This window comes from Coenobita brevimanus, chromosome 98 (assembly GCF_032717465.1).
Source record: "Coenobita brevimanus isolate Jiangsu-jjx chromosome 98, ASM3271746v2, whole genome shotgun sequence".
NCBI classification, from domain to species: domain Eukaryota; kingdom Metazoa; phylum Arthropoda; class Malacostraca; order Decapoda; family Coenobitidae; genus Coenobita; species Coenobita brevimanus.
Window position 1 is genome coordinate 10708333 of NC_137051.1, and position 18274 is coordinate 10726606.

General features: G+C 42.3%; 1 protein-coding gene and 1 non-coding gene across 2 annotated transcripts in view; one reads left to right on the top strand and one right to left on the bottom strand.

The window, feature by feature from the left end:
• Evi5 (ecotropic viral integration site 5) overlaps positions 1 to 18274 on the bottom strand; it is a 239450-nt gene that overhangs the window by 78972 nt on the left and 142204 nt on the right. The window contains exons 2-3 of the mRNA XM_080283826.1: positions 12670 to 12772; positions 9318 to 9473 (exon numbers count right to left, since the gene is read on the bottom strand). Of these exons, the coding sequence (XP_080139952.1) occupies positions 9318 to 9473; positions 12670 to 12772 (259 nt within the window). The remainder of the gene's footprint in view (positions 1 to 9317; positions 9474 to 12669; positions 12773 to 18274) is intronic.
• Positions 8370 to 8488, top strand: LOC145414334 (5S ribosomal RNA). Its single transcript, XR_013899873.1, has one exon. It is a non-coding gene; the product is annotated as a 5S ribosomal RNA (ribosomal RNA).

The window sequence follows — 18274 nt, forward strand, 5'->3', positions numbered from 1 at the left end:
AATCTGGGATGGATTTAGAAATTATCTTGCTGACATTCCATGACAGTCTTTCTTCTCGAGTGATGTCAGTTCTACCCAGTCCCACATCAATGACCTAATACTAGCTGGTATGGATTTATTCATACCATGTCAACAGTTCACTAAAAGATCAAACTCTCCGAAATGGTTTGATAGCAAATGTGCCAGAGCAACTGCATAAAAGTCATTTGCATGTAATTCTTACTTAAAATAAAAAACATCTGAATCACTCTGTCAATTTAAAATTGCTAGAAACCATGCAAAAGCTGTAATCTATCTATCTATCTATTGCCAGACACCACAATCCTGCAAGGGGTGTCCACAAACAAATCACCTCTATGTTGCCTTGTCCCCCGCCATTTCACTGCCCTGCTCCCAGTTCACACACCCCTCTCTCTCATTCCTCTCGCTAAATCAAACTTTCTTCAAAATCAAGCATCAAAACTACTTAACCCTAATGACATTCAGAATATTCTGGTCAACTCCCAATTCTTTCAATAATAACTTAAAGTCATCATCCATTCCCCCACTAAAATCTTCAGATGGCAACATTAAAAACGACCCACGTGGGAAAGCGAATATCTTTGCCAGTACATTTGCCAGAAATTCTACCATAGAGGAAGTCAGCCAGAAGGTCCCATTACTAGAACTTGACTCTCCTGAAACTATTCCACTTAAAATACAGACAAGATACTGTACGTAAAATCCATCCTAGACAATTTACCAACCAAAAAAGCTCCAGGCCCAGATGGAATTCCTCCAATCGTTTTAAAAAAGTGTTCCCCTGAACTTGCCTCTGTTCTAGCTAAATTATTCAGACTATGCATCAGTACTTCTTCATTCCCTAATTCATGGAAAGAATCCAATATCCACCCAATTCCAAAGAAAGGAAGTTCCTCTGACCCCTCTGAGTACAGACCAATAGCTGTCACATCTTCTCTTGGTGAAATATTTGAAATTTTAATTAATAAGCCCATAGTTAAACACAATGAATCCAACAACTTAATTAATGACAGACAATATAGTTTTCGCCACGAAAGATCCACCACTGACATACAGGCACTCAGTCTTCTGACTCATACCATCCATCAATCAACTGACCAACATAGAGAAAGTCATGCAGTAACCCTTGATATTTCTAAAGCTTTCGATAGAGTGTGGCATTGTTTCCTGCTGCCCAAACTCCCTTGCTTCTGAACTAACATCTTTTGTTCCTCCACTTTCCTCGTATCTCAGCGACAGAATAACAAGAGTAAAAATAGATGAGGTATAATCCAACTTCCACTCAACTAATGCCAGAGTGCCACAGGGATCAGTTCTGGTGCCAACCCTGTTCCTGATTCATATTAATGATGTCTTATCTGTCACCCACAATCCCATCCATTCATATGCAGATGACTCAACACTTCAGAGTTCATTCACACTCAAACACCCATTTACAATGTCTAATATCTCTAACTCTCAACTCAGTAAAGCCATCTCCATAAATCAGGACTTATCTAAGATCAATGAAAGGGGACAAAACAACCTATAGTAGGACTCGCCTACGTTTGCGGCTGTGGTGTGGCCCGCACCTGTGTACAGCGTTGCCACGTTTTCTATACCATTATCTCTCTCTCTCTCTCTCTCTCTCTCTCCTGGCGGGAAATGTGAGCCACCCTGAGTACTTCTGATTCTTTTATAAGTTATTTATAATTGTGCTTTCATTTGTTAATTTGGTTTTGTTATACAGGTAACTCGCACGGAACACGATCTCACGGAACGCGCTCGCAATTATACACGGTAAGGGCTGGGATACATATAAGACAACGTAAGATTAAAAAACCATTATGAAAACTACAAATTAACGCAGGAGAGGCCTTTGAAAGATCAAATCCTCGAACGTCACTGCAGCGCGCGGTTTGTTTTGATTACGTGACGATCTAGGCGGGAAATTATTCAGTGAGTGAGACATTCCCGAGTACAGCAGCACAGTATTTGTAAGTTAAATATTTACAGTACTGTACTGTTCTGGTAAGTTTATGTGCAACTTAAAGTACTATTAAATAACGTTAAAGCAAGAAATAAAGTCTTATAACCAGTTTACCTGATAGGCGTCAGAATATTGTCTTTTTTATTTGTTCGTTTTTTCCACAGTACTGTACAGTATTTGTAAGTTAAATATTTACTGTTCTCGTATGTACTGTACTTGTAAGCACTTAAATAAAGTTAAATCATTAAATAAAGCCCTGTAACCAGTTAACCCGAATTATATGATTACCCATGATCAGCGTCGGAATATTGCCTTTTTTGTTTGTTCGTTAAACTCTTACTGTACTGCTTTTCTACAGAACTGTATTTGTAAGTTAAATATTTACTGTTCTGGTATGTACTTGTAAGCAATTAAAGCATTAAATAAAGCCTTGTAACCAGTTAACCTGATTTATATGATTACCCATGATCGGCGTCGGAATACTGCCTTTTTTGTTTGTTCGTTAAAGACTTATAATAAGAGAAAAATACATTTTTGTCTTGGTATCTTTACCTATTTGCTCAGGTTTGCTGTAATGGTTTGGATCATTTGATGCAGTGCAACTTGTAGAAAACTGTGATAACTTTCGGGAAGTGAACGAAAATCTGGGACATAGACTGACCTTGACTTCACCCTCTCATGTATCATCTGTCAGTTCACCACCTGCTATCGTGATGAGTGGATGTACGATTTTTTCGCTCGTGGCCATGTTACACCCATTATCTCGACCCAGACAAAAAATACAATCTTTTTCCTCCCTTGCAAAACACAAACAACCACCTTGTTTACGAGACAGCAATATATATTGCGAAAATAAGGTAAAATGATAAAGATGAACGTAAAATGATCGAGAAAGATGAACATGTTATGACGGAAGAAGTACGTTTTCCCTGTCTGTAAACGTATTTATTTCTGCTTTGTATCTGTATTCGTAATAATTTGACTTATTGTTAGTTCTGAAACTGCATTACGATTCTATTTTTAGCCATTCTCGTGGTGTGGGAGCTGGAAGTTGTGACACAACTTCCTTATTGCTAATCGGAATGACCCTCCACTTTATTCTTACGTGGCAGAGTCTAGCCTTGGAGGACGTGCAGTTTTCTCATTTAGGACTGAAAATTCAACTCTTTCGCTCCCTTTTCCAGGCATGGACACAACGATAACGTAAAAAATAACTCGAAACTACCATAAACATATATCAAAAAGGTGAAAATATATTCATAACATTTTTTTTTTCCAGCCATTCCAAACAGATTATGCACTGAAATCATTCCATATCACAGTACTGCATTTCTAAGTTAAATATGTACTGTTCTGGTATGTACTTGTAAGTTAAAGCACTGGTACCAGTTAACCTAATTTATTACCTATGATCGGCATCGGAATGTTTCCTTGTGTTTACGTACAGTATTTGTGTGTTGAAGTTTTGCTCAGGAGTACTGTATTTGTGAGTTATAACATTAAATAAACCTTCTAACCACTTAAAGTGCTTTCTAGTGACAGATAACAGCAAAACAACACATTTGGGGGGTCTAGGGAGCAAAATACGGAGTAGTTTAAATATACGCGATTTCGCACCTAACACGGCACGGTAGGAACGAAACCCTCGTGTTCCGTGCGAGTTACCTGTATTTAGTGATGCCGACAATGCATTCAATGCATGCCCCTCTCCTGCCTCTCTCTCTCTCTCTCTCTCACCGACTGGGTGTGGAAGTGTTGCCACTCGCGAGTGAATAATGTTTTATTTTTTTTTTACTTCGGTATTGGCATGTGCCTACTATTCTGTCCTACATATTAGCTTATGATTATAAATGTGATTATTCCTCGCCCTTAAAATTATGGTAAAAGCCGGTAAATGTGAGCACTTTTCCCTAGCAACACCTGTACAAGCTATGGTTGGATCTACGGAGGGGTACATACAGTCCAGACTGGGTGTGTAAGTGTTGCCACTCACAAGAATTACATGAATTATTTCTTTTACTTTGGATATTGGCATATTTCTTCTTTTTTCAGGCTCATTATCTTATATCCATAACTGTGATATTATTACCCACCCTAAAACTACGCTAAAAACTATTAAAAGTGACTACAATTTCTTTTAGCAACACTGTACAATATGTATGCCATGTTTCTGTGTTACTGTATAAATATTTTATGCATAATAAGATTACTGTTGATTCATCCATCAAAATACACAAGTGTAAGTTTTATTCATCTGAATTTATCGAATTTGTGATGCCTTGTACATAAATAGCTTCCGTTTCACATCGCAAGTTGGGGAAACGTGGCACCATTGTACACAGGTGCGGGCCACACCACAGCTGCAAACGTGCGCGAGTCCTACTATAGTTTCATTTAATGCTCATAAGACCAAATATATACAAGTTACTAATAGACAGATACTGCCAGATTCGTATATTACCTTCAATGTTACTAATATTCCCATATCCAAAAGTACTGAAATTCTTGGTATCTCAGCTGGATCTCTCGTATCAGATCACTTGTTAAAACTGCCTCAAAGAAACTTGGATTAGGAATTGTACAGAGTCCGTAACTTCTTCACTAATGAGCGATTAGCTACGATTTATGAGAGTCATGTAGCGCTCTCAGCTTGATTACTGCTCACCTTTGTGGAATGGATGTGGAGAGGCTGCGCTAAAACAATTAGACAAAATTCAGAACAAAGCTGTTGTAATTATCAATAAGCTGCTACTGTGTTATAAATAAACTACCTCCCCTACAAGTAAGAAGTAATGTTGCCTTCCTTGCATTAGTTTACGGATATTTTTATGGCAAATGCTCAAACGAAGTTGGGTCCGTTGTGACGCTCTCCATGCCTTCCCTCGTGCTGCGTGGCCAACTGGTAGTACTCATGACTGGAATGTCACACAGCCATATTGCAGAACTTCTGCCTATCAGAATTCTTTTATTCCCTGAACTGTACCGGTACCTCTCTGGAACTCGCTTCCCAAGAGTTGTTTCCCCCCAAACTTCAACCTACAGCTGTTCACGTCCAACTGTTACAGATATTTTATGAATGGAGGATGCCAGTGAGCTGGCGTATGATTTTTTTTTATTAATTTGTTTTTCCTTGCTATGTTCTGTTATATTATATATATATATATATATATATATATATATATATATATATATATATGGTACAGTGGTAGAGTGAGCGTTTTGTACACGGGTGAACCAGGGTTCACACCTCGTCAGGGTAATAAACTTTGGGAGTGTTCACCCAGCCATGTACTGCATTGGCGAACACAAGGGGGTGCTGTGGTTGAACCAGTGTCGCTTACTATAAAGTATGCTTGCACCCAGTTGGCTTGCGGGGGCCGATTACACTTGGTTCACAGACTACACACACATCCAAAGCCACTACAACTACACTTACAAGCACTTCTCACCCTACATACAATCTCTACTAGACAGCCTAAGCCACTTGGTACAGATACATTGGCTGTATTGTCCCGACTTCGGTCGGGATAGGCCGGTCCTGCAGTGGATACTTAGACGGCTGATGATGATGACGATATATATATATATACAGTACCCTCGGGTCCAACATGGTAACATTGTCATGCATGGGTCCCATGTTGGACCAAAAACGTGTTGGACAAACAACAGAGCTTATGGGTAAAAATGAATTATGTCAGCAACCCTAGGAAAAGTCACCCTATATACCTACCATATACCTATACATATATTAGTACTACTGTAATTATAATAAATGGTACTGTACTATGAATGATAACTAACCTTTTAGGATAGTGTTGGTGGGCTTCCTGGGAATGGAAGGTGGTATCCGAGGCTGTAGGTAGTCCTCCTGGGTCCCCAGAGGATGGCTGCTGGTGTCACTAGCAGGTAATGGCTACTGCTCCTCCTCAACCTCCCTCATAAATCCTTCGAAATTCCTCTCCCCTTTCTTCTGCCTCTCGATGAATTCTAGCCTGGTGGCCCGAGGGAGGTGCCGCCGCTTCTTGGGGTTCTCAGAAGGCTTCCTAGGCATCATGAGCTGAGTAAAATGCAGTAGTAAGGGTAGAAGATGCAGCGAGAAAAAAGCACCATCCAATGCGAATTATGTGACTGAGTGGCGCTGTGGCAGGAGAAATTTAAACAAAACATCACGCGAGAGCAGAAGCGTTTTTCATTGGGCAACATCACGATCACATCACGATAGCAGGCGAGGGAGGCTACTTGATCGGAAGTTTTGATTGGCTGTCAGCATCATGGGAACGTCCAGTATGACCGTGTTGGACCGGAGGTGATCGTGCTAGAGGCGAACTCTGCAGATTTCGCCCACTACTCGGAGCTCCGTCCGTGTTATGCTTACGCACCCATTTTACAGTACTTAAATTGTATTAAATCATACTAATTTTTTGCTCTCCGTGCTGGACGCGAATCGTGCTGGACAAACGCGTGTTGGACGCGAGGGTACTATATATATATATATAGATATATATACAGTATATATATACATAGTATGGTTTGAAACAGGGATGTGTCATGTCTCCATGGTTGTTCAATCTGTACATGGATGGGGTAATAAAAGAGGTACAAGGTAGGGTAGTGGATGTTGGAGTGGCCCTGGTGAGAGAGGATAGTGTTTGGAAACTCCCTGTACTGTTGTTTGCAGATGATACTGTGTTGTTGAGTGAAGACGAAGGGGAGCTGCAAGGCTTGGTGGATGAGTTTGGGAGTGTGTGTAAGAAACGGAATCTAAAGGTGAATGTAGGGAAGAGTAAAGTGATGGTCTTTGAGAGAGGTGAAGTTAGTGAATGTACAGCTAGGTTGGATGGTGAGGAACTGGAAAATGTGAGTACGTTTAAGTACTTGGGTAGTGTGATGAGTAAGGAAGGAGGTTTGGAGGGTGAAGTGCTTGAAAGGGTACAGCAGGGAAGAAAGGTTGCTGGTTCTTTGAAAGCAGTGATAAGAAACAGGGAAGTGAGCATGGAAGTGAAAAAGTTACTACATGACAGTATTGTGATACCAACTCTAACGTACGGAAGTGAAGCTTGGACATTGTTGGAAGGACACAAGTCAAGAGTGAGAGCAGTGGAAATGAGTTATTTAAGAGGAGCCTGTGAAGTCACGTGGAGAGACAGGCTGACGAATGAGGATATAAAGGAGCGTTGTGGTGTGGATGTGGATGTGATAGGAAGCGTTATGAGGAACACACTGAGGTGGTTTGGCCATGTGGAGAGGATGGAGGGTGAAAGACTGACGAAGAGAGTGTATGTGAGTGAGATGGAGGGGGAAGAGGGAGGGGGAAGAGGGAGGGGTAGGCCGAGGATGAGATGGAGGGATGGGGTGGAGAGGTATATGAGAGAGGGGGGTGTGAGTTGGGAGCAGGGCAGTGAAATGGCGGGGGACAGGGTGACTTGGAGGCGATTTGTTTGTGGCCACCCCAAACGGGATTGAGGCGTCTGGCAATAGATAGATAGATAGATAGATAGACAGATATATATATATATATATATATATATATATATATATATATATATATATATATATATAAACATTACCAATGTGGGCCAATTTGGTAATGAAAAATTTGTCTGCTTATGAATCAGCAAAATCCATTACCGTATCAAACAGATTTTTCACATGTATTAAGATACAGAGGATGAAGACTGTACTGTCTGCTCTCTTTGATTAATCTGCTACCCTACATAGTGCGAAAATAAACAAGATGCCGTCAGTCATAAGGAGAGTGATTATTTCTATGTGTATATATACAGTAATTAGTGAAGAATAAATGCTAGCTTTAAGAATTGGTAATGAAAAGTTAAATTTGGTAATGAAAACTGAGGAGTTTGATAATGTGGCCAAGTTCTGATCTGGCAACCCCAATCATCACCTGATCATTCGATGACAAAACACTCACTCAGGTTGGTAAGCACATGACTGCGCCTGACAGGGATAATAGTAAGGGTCTTGGGTGGAGCCATGGTGGTGCTGTAGTATTCCACGAGGCCAAAAAGAAATGCAGACGGATGAAGAGGCAACCGATCAGCAGGGCAGAGCCCAGGAGACAGGCAGCTCAGCTAATCTGTCTGGCGGTGCGTGGTTTGAATTGTCGAAATGGCGGGGATAACCATGTTGAACAACAAAAAAGGGTATAGATTTATAAATGTCGAAACAGCAAATTGTTGAAAAACGATTGGTCGAAAAACGTGTATTATTTTACAAATGGACAATATGTTTTGGAATTTACCCACCATCTCCAGAGTAAGGTAAGTTAGACCTTGTTAGGGGGGGTTTAGTTTAGGTTAGGTTTGGTTGGTTAGGTTAGGTTAGGTTGATTAGGTTAGGTTAGGATGATTAGGTCAGGTTAGGTTAGGGTGATGCCACGTTGAGTACACCGCTTCCCATCCGATCAGCGAAGTTAAGCAACGTTGGGTCTGGTTAGTACTTGGATGGGTGACCTCCTGGGAACATCAGATGCTGTTGGCATCCCTACGTTTCAAGTGGGGATGGTGGAGGATTAGTGCCCCTCCCTGTAAAACAATTAACTCTAAGCCCTTGGCCACCCCATTTGGGATACATGGCATCTGGCAATGGATGGATGGGAGGTTAGGGTGATTAGGTTAGGTTGGTTAGATTGTTAGGTTAGATTAAGTTTGGACTACTTTACTTACTTCAAAACCTGCCCTCTTTTCAGGGCCTCAGTATTGAAACGACATCCAACCTGGGTGTTTCCAATGGTTTTTGGTGTGATTATTGATGATTTTGACTTAAATTCCTGTCAGAATCCAGTAGTTTCTGTGATGACAATCAATGGGTCACATCTCAGAAACTATTGATTTCCGATAGAAATGAAGGTCAAATTCTAACAAATCACACCAAAAACCATTGGAAACATCCAGGTTGGATGAAAAAATCATTGTGGGACCAATACTATAAATTATTTCCTGTGGTGAAGTAAAACAGTTCAGTGATCATTAGCTTAACGTAAGTGGTATAGATGGAAAAGTTTACACAGCATGATATTATGAAATGAAGCATACGACAACACAATCTGCAGATTTCCTGTTTTGACGACCCTCACCATATTCAGAAGTGTTGCCAAAAATGACCTAAACTGATTTCGACAAACTGTATTTTATGCCAAAACTTCTCTAGCCTCACAACAGATTCTTGGTGAAGATACATGGTGGTGCATACTGTAAAGCACTGTTATTCTCTAAATGTGTTTAAATTATGGAGTAAAAAATACAGAATCTACCTGTGCTCAATACAGTTTTAATACCGTAATGTTACAAATAACCACAAGATAACTTACTTTGAGCTGAGTATTCTTTCTCTTGTTCCATGTGTCCCAATCGTTGACTAGTCGCCCCCATAGCCCCCACAGGTCCTCCTCTGGGTCCTGTAATTGTGACCCGCCTGCTGACCCAGCTCCAGAAGAGCCACTCGATCCTCCAGAGGCTACCGATATCTACCCATGACACCAAAGATTATAGGGTAAATCATGAAACGTCATTCTTTCAGTGAATGCATCATATTTATGAAACGATATGTACAGTAAATACCGCTAATGCATAATTTTAATATTTAATGCTGTGAAAATGTCAATATAGTGTGTGTGTGTGTGTGTTGTTCTTACCTAGTTGTATCTTTACAGGAATAAGTCAAGCTCGTGCTGTCCCGTGTTTTGAACCATTTTTATCATGTCTTAAATTTATGAATTGTTTTGGCACACACTATTTCATTCGGTAATGCATTCCACTGATCAACTGCTCTGTTTGGGAAACTATATTTCCTTACGTCTCTTTTTGTACAGTTCTCTACAGTGTCTTCTTACCCATAGGTTATATACTCATTTAAGTCTATTTTCTCTTTCCCTGAGATGCATTTACATAACAATCATGTCTCCTCTTTTCCTTCTCCCCTGTAATGTTGATAGGTTTAATTTTTCAAGTCTTTCTTCATAGCTCAGGTCCCTTAAACTTCGTGCCCATTTTGCAGCGGCCCTTTGTACTTTTTCAATCTTATCTATGCGTTTTTTGAGATGTGGATTACTGATGCATACTCCAAAGTTGGTCTGATGAATGATATTATTATCTTTCTCAGCATGTCTTCATTTATATATGTGAATGCTACCCTCATATTTGCAAGCAGTGTGTAAGTTCCTTACTTTTTCATTTATGTGGTCAGCCGATGATAGTGTGTTGTTGATAATCACGCCTAAATCGTTTTCCCTTCCTGATGTGTGTAGGGTTGAACTTCCTAACTTATAGTCCCAGTCTAGTCTTTTTTCACTTTTACCAAATTTTATTACATTTGTCCACACTGAATTCCTTTTGCCATCTATTGCTCCATTCACGAACCTTATTTATAAAATTCCTCTTGTACCTCTATGTAAGAGTCTGTGTTTGTATTTCCCTTTGTATAATTGCATCATCAGCAAACATATTTAGGTAGCTTCCATTTCCAATGCTGCTGTCTGTGTCATTTATATATTTACTAAAAACATAGTTGATGCCACCACCGAGCCCTGTGGAACTCCACTTGTCACTTCTCTCCATGATAATTTCCCCTTAGCACGATTCTCCTTTCCCTTTTACTGGGAAAATCTTGAATCCAATCGTACAGTTTACCTTGGATTCCTCCTTGAATGTACAGTTCCCATAAAAGTCTTTTGTGTGGTAGGCCTACTCTGTCAAATGCTTTCTTGAAATCCAAATATATGCTGTCTACCCAACAATCTCTATTGTGTATTATTTCTGCAACTCTACCATAGTAACTTAAAAGGTAAGTAACACATGATTTTCTCTTTCTAAAACCAAATGGTCTTTCTGTTATCATTTTGTGTTTTTCCAGGTGATTTGCCCAAATTCTTCGTATCAGTTTTTCTACATCTTGCTTACTGTCGGTAGTTACTAGTAAGTGGATTTTGTCTATTTCTTTTCTTGAAAAGGGGCACAATGATTTCTTCCAAATATCAGGTAGTTTTCCTTGTCTTAAGGATTCTCTGAATATTAATTGTAATGGACTGCTTAGCTGTTTTGCAGATTCCTGTAATATCCAACACGAAATCTCGTCAGGGTCATTGTCTTTTCCCGTCTTACCGTCTAATTTCCTCATCTCTTCCTGGACCTCTTGTTTTGTTATACATATATATGTTAATATGTGTGGACATGCTTGTTCATTTTCATCTCTCGCAAATCTACCTTCTTTTGTAAAAACTCACTGGAAATTTTTGTTTAGTACTTCACAAATATCTTCTTCAATGATACAGATTTTCCCCTCATCCATGATGGATTGTATTTTACCTTTTGCTTTGCTTCGTATGTAGCTGTAAAACAACTTCGGCTGATCATACTTTTATATACAGTTCTTCCTCTAACTGCCTTTGAGCTTCTCTCCTTATCCTTGTATAATAATTTCTTGCCTGCTTGAAGCTGCTATATGCTCTCTCACTGTATCTGAAGCACAGCAAACCTCTTTTCTCTTTTGCATTTTTAGTCAGTATTAAACCAGTTTTTTATCCATATCTCCATGTCTTGATGCAATGGGACATAATTGTGGATTCCTGTTTCATAAAATTCACAGAATTTTCTATATATAACGTTTATATCTTATCCTCTTAGTTTCTTTTCCCAATCTGTGTCGTTGGAGTACTTGTTTAGGGCATGATAATTGCCCTTTTTGTAGTTTAACCTCTTTTTGTCATTTCCATTACCTCTATCATATGCTATCCTGAAATTATAACCTAGTACTGCATGGTCGCTTTTGCCGAATGGGGGGTCACGGGTGAGAGATTATACTGCCAATTTCATTTTCTTGCCTGGTTATGAGATCTAATAATGAGGGGTCTTCTGGTCCTCTTCTTCTGATGTTCTCCTTTACATGTTGTGTTAGAAAAAATTCCTGTATAAGGGCCAAAAGCTTTTGATCCCAACAACTTTCATGGCTTTTACATCTAGAGGATTCCAGTTTATATGTGTTAAAATCTCCCGTTAGTATAATTCTGTCAGATTTTTCTTCCATTCCATATTGTAGGGCTCTTAAACTCTGAATTGTCTTTTCTGCCAGGTCTTCATATTCACCTCTATCCCATGTGTTTGTTTTGGGTGGCATATATATTATCCATTCTGATGTACAAATCTCTACTGCAACCAATTATACTTGTGAGGGTATATTATATTTCTGTCTCTTTTGCTTGGAGTCTTTTCTCTGTTAGTATCATAACTCCGCCTCCCTTTTTTAAATTTCTGTCTCCGCCAAATATTGTAGCCTACTCATCCAAATTTAAAGAGTCGTTTGATATCCTTGAGGTTAATTTTGTGTGTTAGTGTGTGTGTGTGTCCTGGAAGAAAAGGGACTAACTTTGGGAAGTGACAGATGAGGGAATTCTAAGCAAAACCTGCCACATCAGCATGTGTCTAGATCTCAACGGTATTAGGTCATCTGTGATCGTAGCTCCGTAGCGTTTCATACTTGGGATATATGCTGTGTATATATATATATATATATATATATATATATATATATAGAGAGAGAGAGAGAGAGAGAGAGAGAGAGAGAGAGAGAGAGAGAGAGAGAGAGAGAGAGAGAGAGAAACTACCATTTTCCAAAGTCATGAGCTTTCCTCCCGGGACACCCTGTATCACAGAGAGAGAGAAACATACCTGTGAAGTATCTGAGGACTTGCGGGAATGTCCGGCGCCAGGGGCTGACCCGACTGACTGCGTAGAGAGTGAGTTCAGCGATTTGGAGTCAGTCTCAATCAGCCTGCAAATATACAACTTTGTCAAGTTGCATCACTATTTAACCTACCTGACTCGTAGTTAAAAGTTCAAGGAAAGTCGTCTGCGTGGTCGTCAGAATAAAAATTGCTAAATAACTATTTTACTAAAGCTCCCCCTCCCTACACACACACAAGTAAGCTAACAAACACATTGATGTCAGTTTCACCTGAAAGCCACAGAGAAACTTAAGGACCTGCTGTAAACATTTAAAAAAATTTACGGTTTCTTCATAGAAAAAAAAAAGTATGACTCAATACTGACTACTCATTGGAGTAGGTTAGTCCTATTTCATTATTATAAAGTCTAACTTTATGATGACAGAAAGCAGCCTCACTAGCGGTAGGTGTAGCTGGTATGCGTCTGGATGTATTAGGTATACAGTAGGTTGGAGAGACGGGGGGGGGGGGGGAAGCAGCAGCTGCATCCCCAAGTTCATCTAAATGTGATCCCGGTGGACTGCAGACCGAAGTTACCCTTCTGCAGTCCACCATCCTCTTGGGAGGATAGGAAAGGAAATGAGGGTCGTTGCATAAGTAGGCAGAGAAGCCAACCCCGATGATATCGGTGCCACCACAAGAATGAGTCCCTTCTCCAAGCACCTGTAGGATGGTGAAAGGGGTACCGTATACAGTATGTAGGTGAATTTGAAGGTGAAGGGAGGCGTGGCAGGGTAAGATGAGGCAAATTACAGTGTGTGCAAATGACAAGGAAACTGAGGTGGGTAAGGAACTGACAAGGGATCGAAATGGATGGATGAAGTATGTACGGAAATTTACATTGAGTGGATTAAGTTCATAGCTGATGGAATGATTATATCACTGGTGTATGTGACGCGCATCTACAATGACAAAAAAAAAATGCAGATGATTTTGGTTGTGGGATAGACCAAGGATTCAAAATCTTGGATGATGTATGAATGGCTGTGACACATTTCACTTAGCAGGCTATTTGAGAGTTCTAGTTTTGTACTTTCTTTTTCTTTGTTTCTGGATTCCACTTCGCCTCATATTTTATTTGGAAATTGAGTTAAATTGAAATATGAGCATATCCGTGTGGGGGGAAAGGGAGTAATGTTGTGTGCTGTGTAGGCGCTGTGCAGTATACAGTAGATGTGCCTACGTGTGCAATGTACTGTAGATGTGGTGCTGTGTATGCAATGTATATGATGTGTGTGCAGTGTTGTGTTGTATGTGCTGTACTAAATGGTGTGTATAATGCATGTGATGCTGTGTGTATAATACAGATGTGTATTGTGTGTGCGATATTTACTGTAATGTACATGGTGCTGGTTGCAATATAGGTGTGGTGCTGTGTGTGATACGTGGGTGTGTGCTGTGGATGTGCAGTGGTGTGTGCGCAATTGGTGAAAACTAGGTGTGTGACGTGTGGCGTTGTGTGTGCAATGCTTGTGGCGTTGTGTGTATGCAATGTTATGCGCGAGGCTCTGTAAAAGCGTGCAATGCTACTGTGGTGCTGTGTGTGCAATGCAGATTTGTGCTATGTACAGTAAGTGTAGTGCTGTGTGTCCACAACATGCATGGTGTGTAGAGTGTGCGTGTGGCATGTGTAGTGAGAGCATGGTGTCTGAAGTTTGGGTGTGCTGTTTGTCATACGGGTGAAGAATGTGTAACGTCGGCATGGTGTGTGTAGTGTGGTTAGGGTATGTGTACTGTAGTGTGGTTGTGGTGTGTGTAGTGTGGGTGTGGTGTGTGTCGCACAAGCCCAGTGTTTGTAGTGAGGATGTGGCGTTTATAGTGAGTGTGTGGTATTTATGGTAAGCGTGTAGTACTTATGGTGAGGGTGTGGTATTTACAGCGAGGGCGTGGTGTTTGTAGTGTGGGTGTGGTGTGTGTATTATGTGTGTGATGTGTGCGTGATGTGCGGTGGTGTGATGAGTGCAGTGTGGGTGTGGTGTGTGTACTGTATGTGTAGTGTGTGCAGTGTGGATACGATGTTTGTAACGTGGGTGTCGTCTCTTTAGCGTGAGCATGGTATGAACAGTATGTGTGTGGTGTTTGTAATGTACGTGTGGTGTGTGTTGCGTAGGTGTGGTGCTTGGAGTGAGAGCATGATGTGTGTGGTGTGAGCGTGGTTCCTGTAGTATGCATGTGGTCTGTATGTTGTGTGTGGTGATGTGGGTGTAGTGCGTGTAGTTCCTATGTGTTGTGTGCATGTGGTATGTAGTGTGTATAGTGTGGGAGTGGTGTGTAGTAGGTGCGGTGAGGGTGTAGTGTGGGTGTGGTGTGTGTAGTATGGGTGTGGTGTGTGTAGTGTGGTGTGTGTAGTGTGGTGTGTGCAGTGTAGGTGTAGTGTGGGCGTTGTGTGAAGTGCACGTGTTGTGTGGAAGTGGTATGTGAAGTGCACGTGTAGTGTGGGTGTGGTGTGTGTGTAGTGTGTTTGGCGAGTGTAGTGTGGGTATGGGTGTGGTGCATGCAGTATGGGCGTGGTGTGTGAAGTGTGGGTGTAGTGTGGGAGTGATATGTATGGTGTGGTGTGGGTATAGTGTGGGTGTGTTGTGTGAGTATGGTGTGTGTGTAGAGTGGACGTAGTGTGTAATGTGGTATTTAAAGTGTGGATGTAGTGTGTATAGTGTGGGTGTGTTGTGTGTGTAGTGTGGGTGTGGTGTGTAAAGTGTGTGTGTGTGTTATGCGGGCGTGGTGTGTGTGTAGTGTGGGTGTTGTGTGTGTGAGTGTTATGCGGGCGTGGTGTGTGTGTAGTGTGGGTGTTGTGTGTGTGTAATGTTTGTGTGGTGTGTGTAGTGTTTGTGTGGTGTGTGTAGTGTTTGTGTGGTGTGGGTAGTGTTTGTGTGATATGTGTAGTGTCTGAGTAGTGTGTGTAGTGTTTGTATGGTGTGTGTACTGTTTGTGTGGTGTGTGTACTGTTTGTGTGATGTGTATTGTTTTTGTGGTGTGTGTAGTGTGGGTGTGATGTGTGTAGTGTGGATGTGGTGTGGGTGTGATATGTAGTGTGGGTGTGAGATGTAATGTGGATGTGAGATGTAATGTGGATGTGAGATGTAATGTGGATGTGAGGTGTGTGGATGTGGTGTTTGTAGTGTGTGTGTGTGGTGGGTGTTTTGTGTGTGAAGTGTGGGTGTGGTGTGGGTGTGGTGTTTGTAGTGTGGTGTGTGTGTGTTTGTAGTGGGTGTGGTGTGTGTGTAGTGTGGGTGTGGTGTGTGTGTAGTGTGGGTGTGGTGTGTGTTGAGTAGGTGTGGTGCGTGTAATGTGGGTGTGGTGTGTATAGTGTGGGTGTGGTGCGTAGTGTGGGTGTGGTGCGTAGTGTGGGTGTGGTGCATAGTGTGGGTGTTGTGTGTGTAGTGTGGGTGTGGTATGTGTATTACAGTATGGGGGTAGTATCTGTTGTGTGGGAGTGGTGTATGTAGTGTGGATGTGGCGTGTGTAATGTGGGTGTGGTATATGTAGTTTGGATGTGGTGTGTAGTGAGGGTGTGGTGTATGTAGTGTGGTGTGAGTAGTTTTGCTGTGATATATGTAGTATGGGTGTGGTATGTGTTGTATGGGTGTGGTGTATGTAGTGTGGATGTGGTGTGTGCAGTGTGGGTGTGGTATATGCAGTGTGGGTGTGGTGTATGTAGTGTGGGTGTAGCGTATGGTGTGTAGTGTGGTTGTGGTGTGTGTAGTGTGGGTGTGGTGTGTGTAGCGTGGGTGTGGTGTGTGTAGCGTGGGTGTGGTGTGTGTAGCGTGGGTGTGGTGTGTGTAGCGTGGGTGTGGTGTGTGTAGCGTGGGTGTGGTGTGTAGTGTCGGTGTGATGTGTGTAGTGTGGATGTGGTCGCACCAGTTCTTGCCCCACTCGAAGACCTCCGCAATGAGGCTCCTGCGCCGCTCCGCTGGTCCGCCACGGCTGCGTTCCTCGCCACTGGGTCGTCTGCGGGGATCTCTAGGGCGGGCGACGGAGGCGAGGTCGTGCAGGCCGGAGGCTGCCACCTGCGAGAGGGAGCGCTGGCATCGAGGCCGCGACGCGTACCCGCCAGACACACCAAAGGCGTCGTCGTCGTCGCTGGTGTCCATGGCGCTGGCGTGGGGCGGCGGCCATTAAGGGCTGGGGTGGCGCGCCGGTGGCCGCTGTGGATGTGAGGGCACCAGCACCTCACCGCCACACACCCTCAACGTCCAACCACAGTCCTTGTATAATTGCCATGAGGTGAGGCAATACCACCTGCCTCTACTTGTGCGGGAAACTGAGCCAGTGATGCCTGGTGCTCGTGCAGGCGTAAACACTGTGAGCAGCCACTTGTGCCGATCCAGGTGGTGGAGCCAGGGCCGTGGGGCGGCACCTTACACTTCGAACCACCACCTTCGCACAGCAACCTTTTCTGGTCACACTCACCCACATCTCACTTCCGCCATCACAGCGTCGTATAACACTCACCACAATACATGATACTCCCGTTCAAACCCTAAAGGTTGTTTCAAAAGCATGTTAGCTGACGTCTATTACTGTGTCTCTCTATTCCCCCCATATTCCATAGTTCATCCAGGGTGGCTTCAACAAATACACTGCCAATTCTCTAACACCAGTTATCGCTATTCTCTTTATCACTATTCCTATATATTAAACTATTCAAATCAGATGACCTCCGTCCAAACAAAGCGTATTAAAAGCGCAATTCCTATGGCCGATTATGAAAGCTAAACTGACAGTACTAGTATACAGCATGTGTACAATTCCTTCTGGCAAACAAATAACACCTGTATGTGTTTGGTGAAACATTCCGACGACGCGCAAAATTTATATGAAAACAGCAATGCGCAATTTTCATCCAATAGAGGGTTAAGCCTTGGACAGAAAATTTATGGAGTGAATTATGGTAATGAGCTGCAAAGGGGGGGGCGGGAGGGGAAAAGGGGAAGGAAAGATGAGAGGGAAGGACGAAGAGGAGAAAGGATGGAGTAAGGGCGATAAAGAAGCAGGTGGGGAAACATGGAATAGAACGAGAATGAGGTGGTGAGGGGAGTGGAAATGAATGAGAGGCGTTATATAAGAGGGAAATAGTGAGGAGGAAGATAGAGAAGGGAAAGGAGGGGAGAGTGGAGAAAGGGGGCGGGAGTGATATGCGATGGGAAATGGGGAGGTATACGATGAAGAAAGGGAGAGGAAGGCGGGAGACAGCGGGGTGGAAAAGGAACAGGAAGGGAGCCAGGGGAAAAGAGTTTAGGAAGGGAAAGAGGACAGGGAATAGGAAGGGAAAACAGGGAGGGGACAGAGAATAGGAGGGAAAGGCCGAAGGATCAAAGAGGGGAAATATTTATGGAATGAAGAGAAAGAAAAGAGGAGGGGGAAAAGAGGGTGGGGAGTAGGAAGAGGAAAGGGGACAGAGAAGGTAAAGGCAGAGGTGAGGGTAGGGACACGTATGAGAGGGGAGGGGGGAGAGAAAGAGGAGGGTCATGTTACTAAGTTATGGCTAGAGTAAAGTTGCACCCTCGCCATCCTTACGGCACAGCCACTATCACTATCATCATAATCAC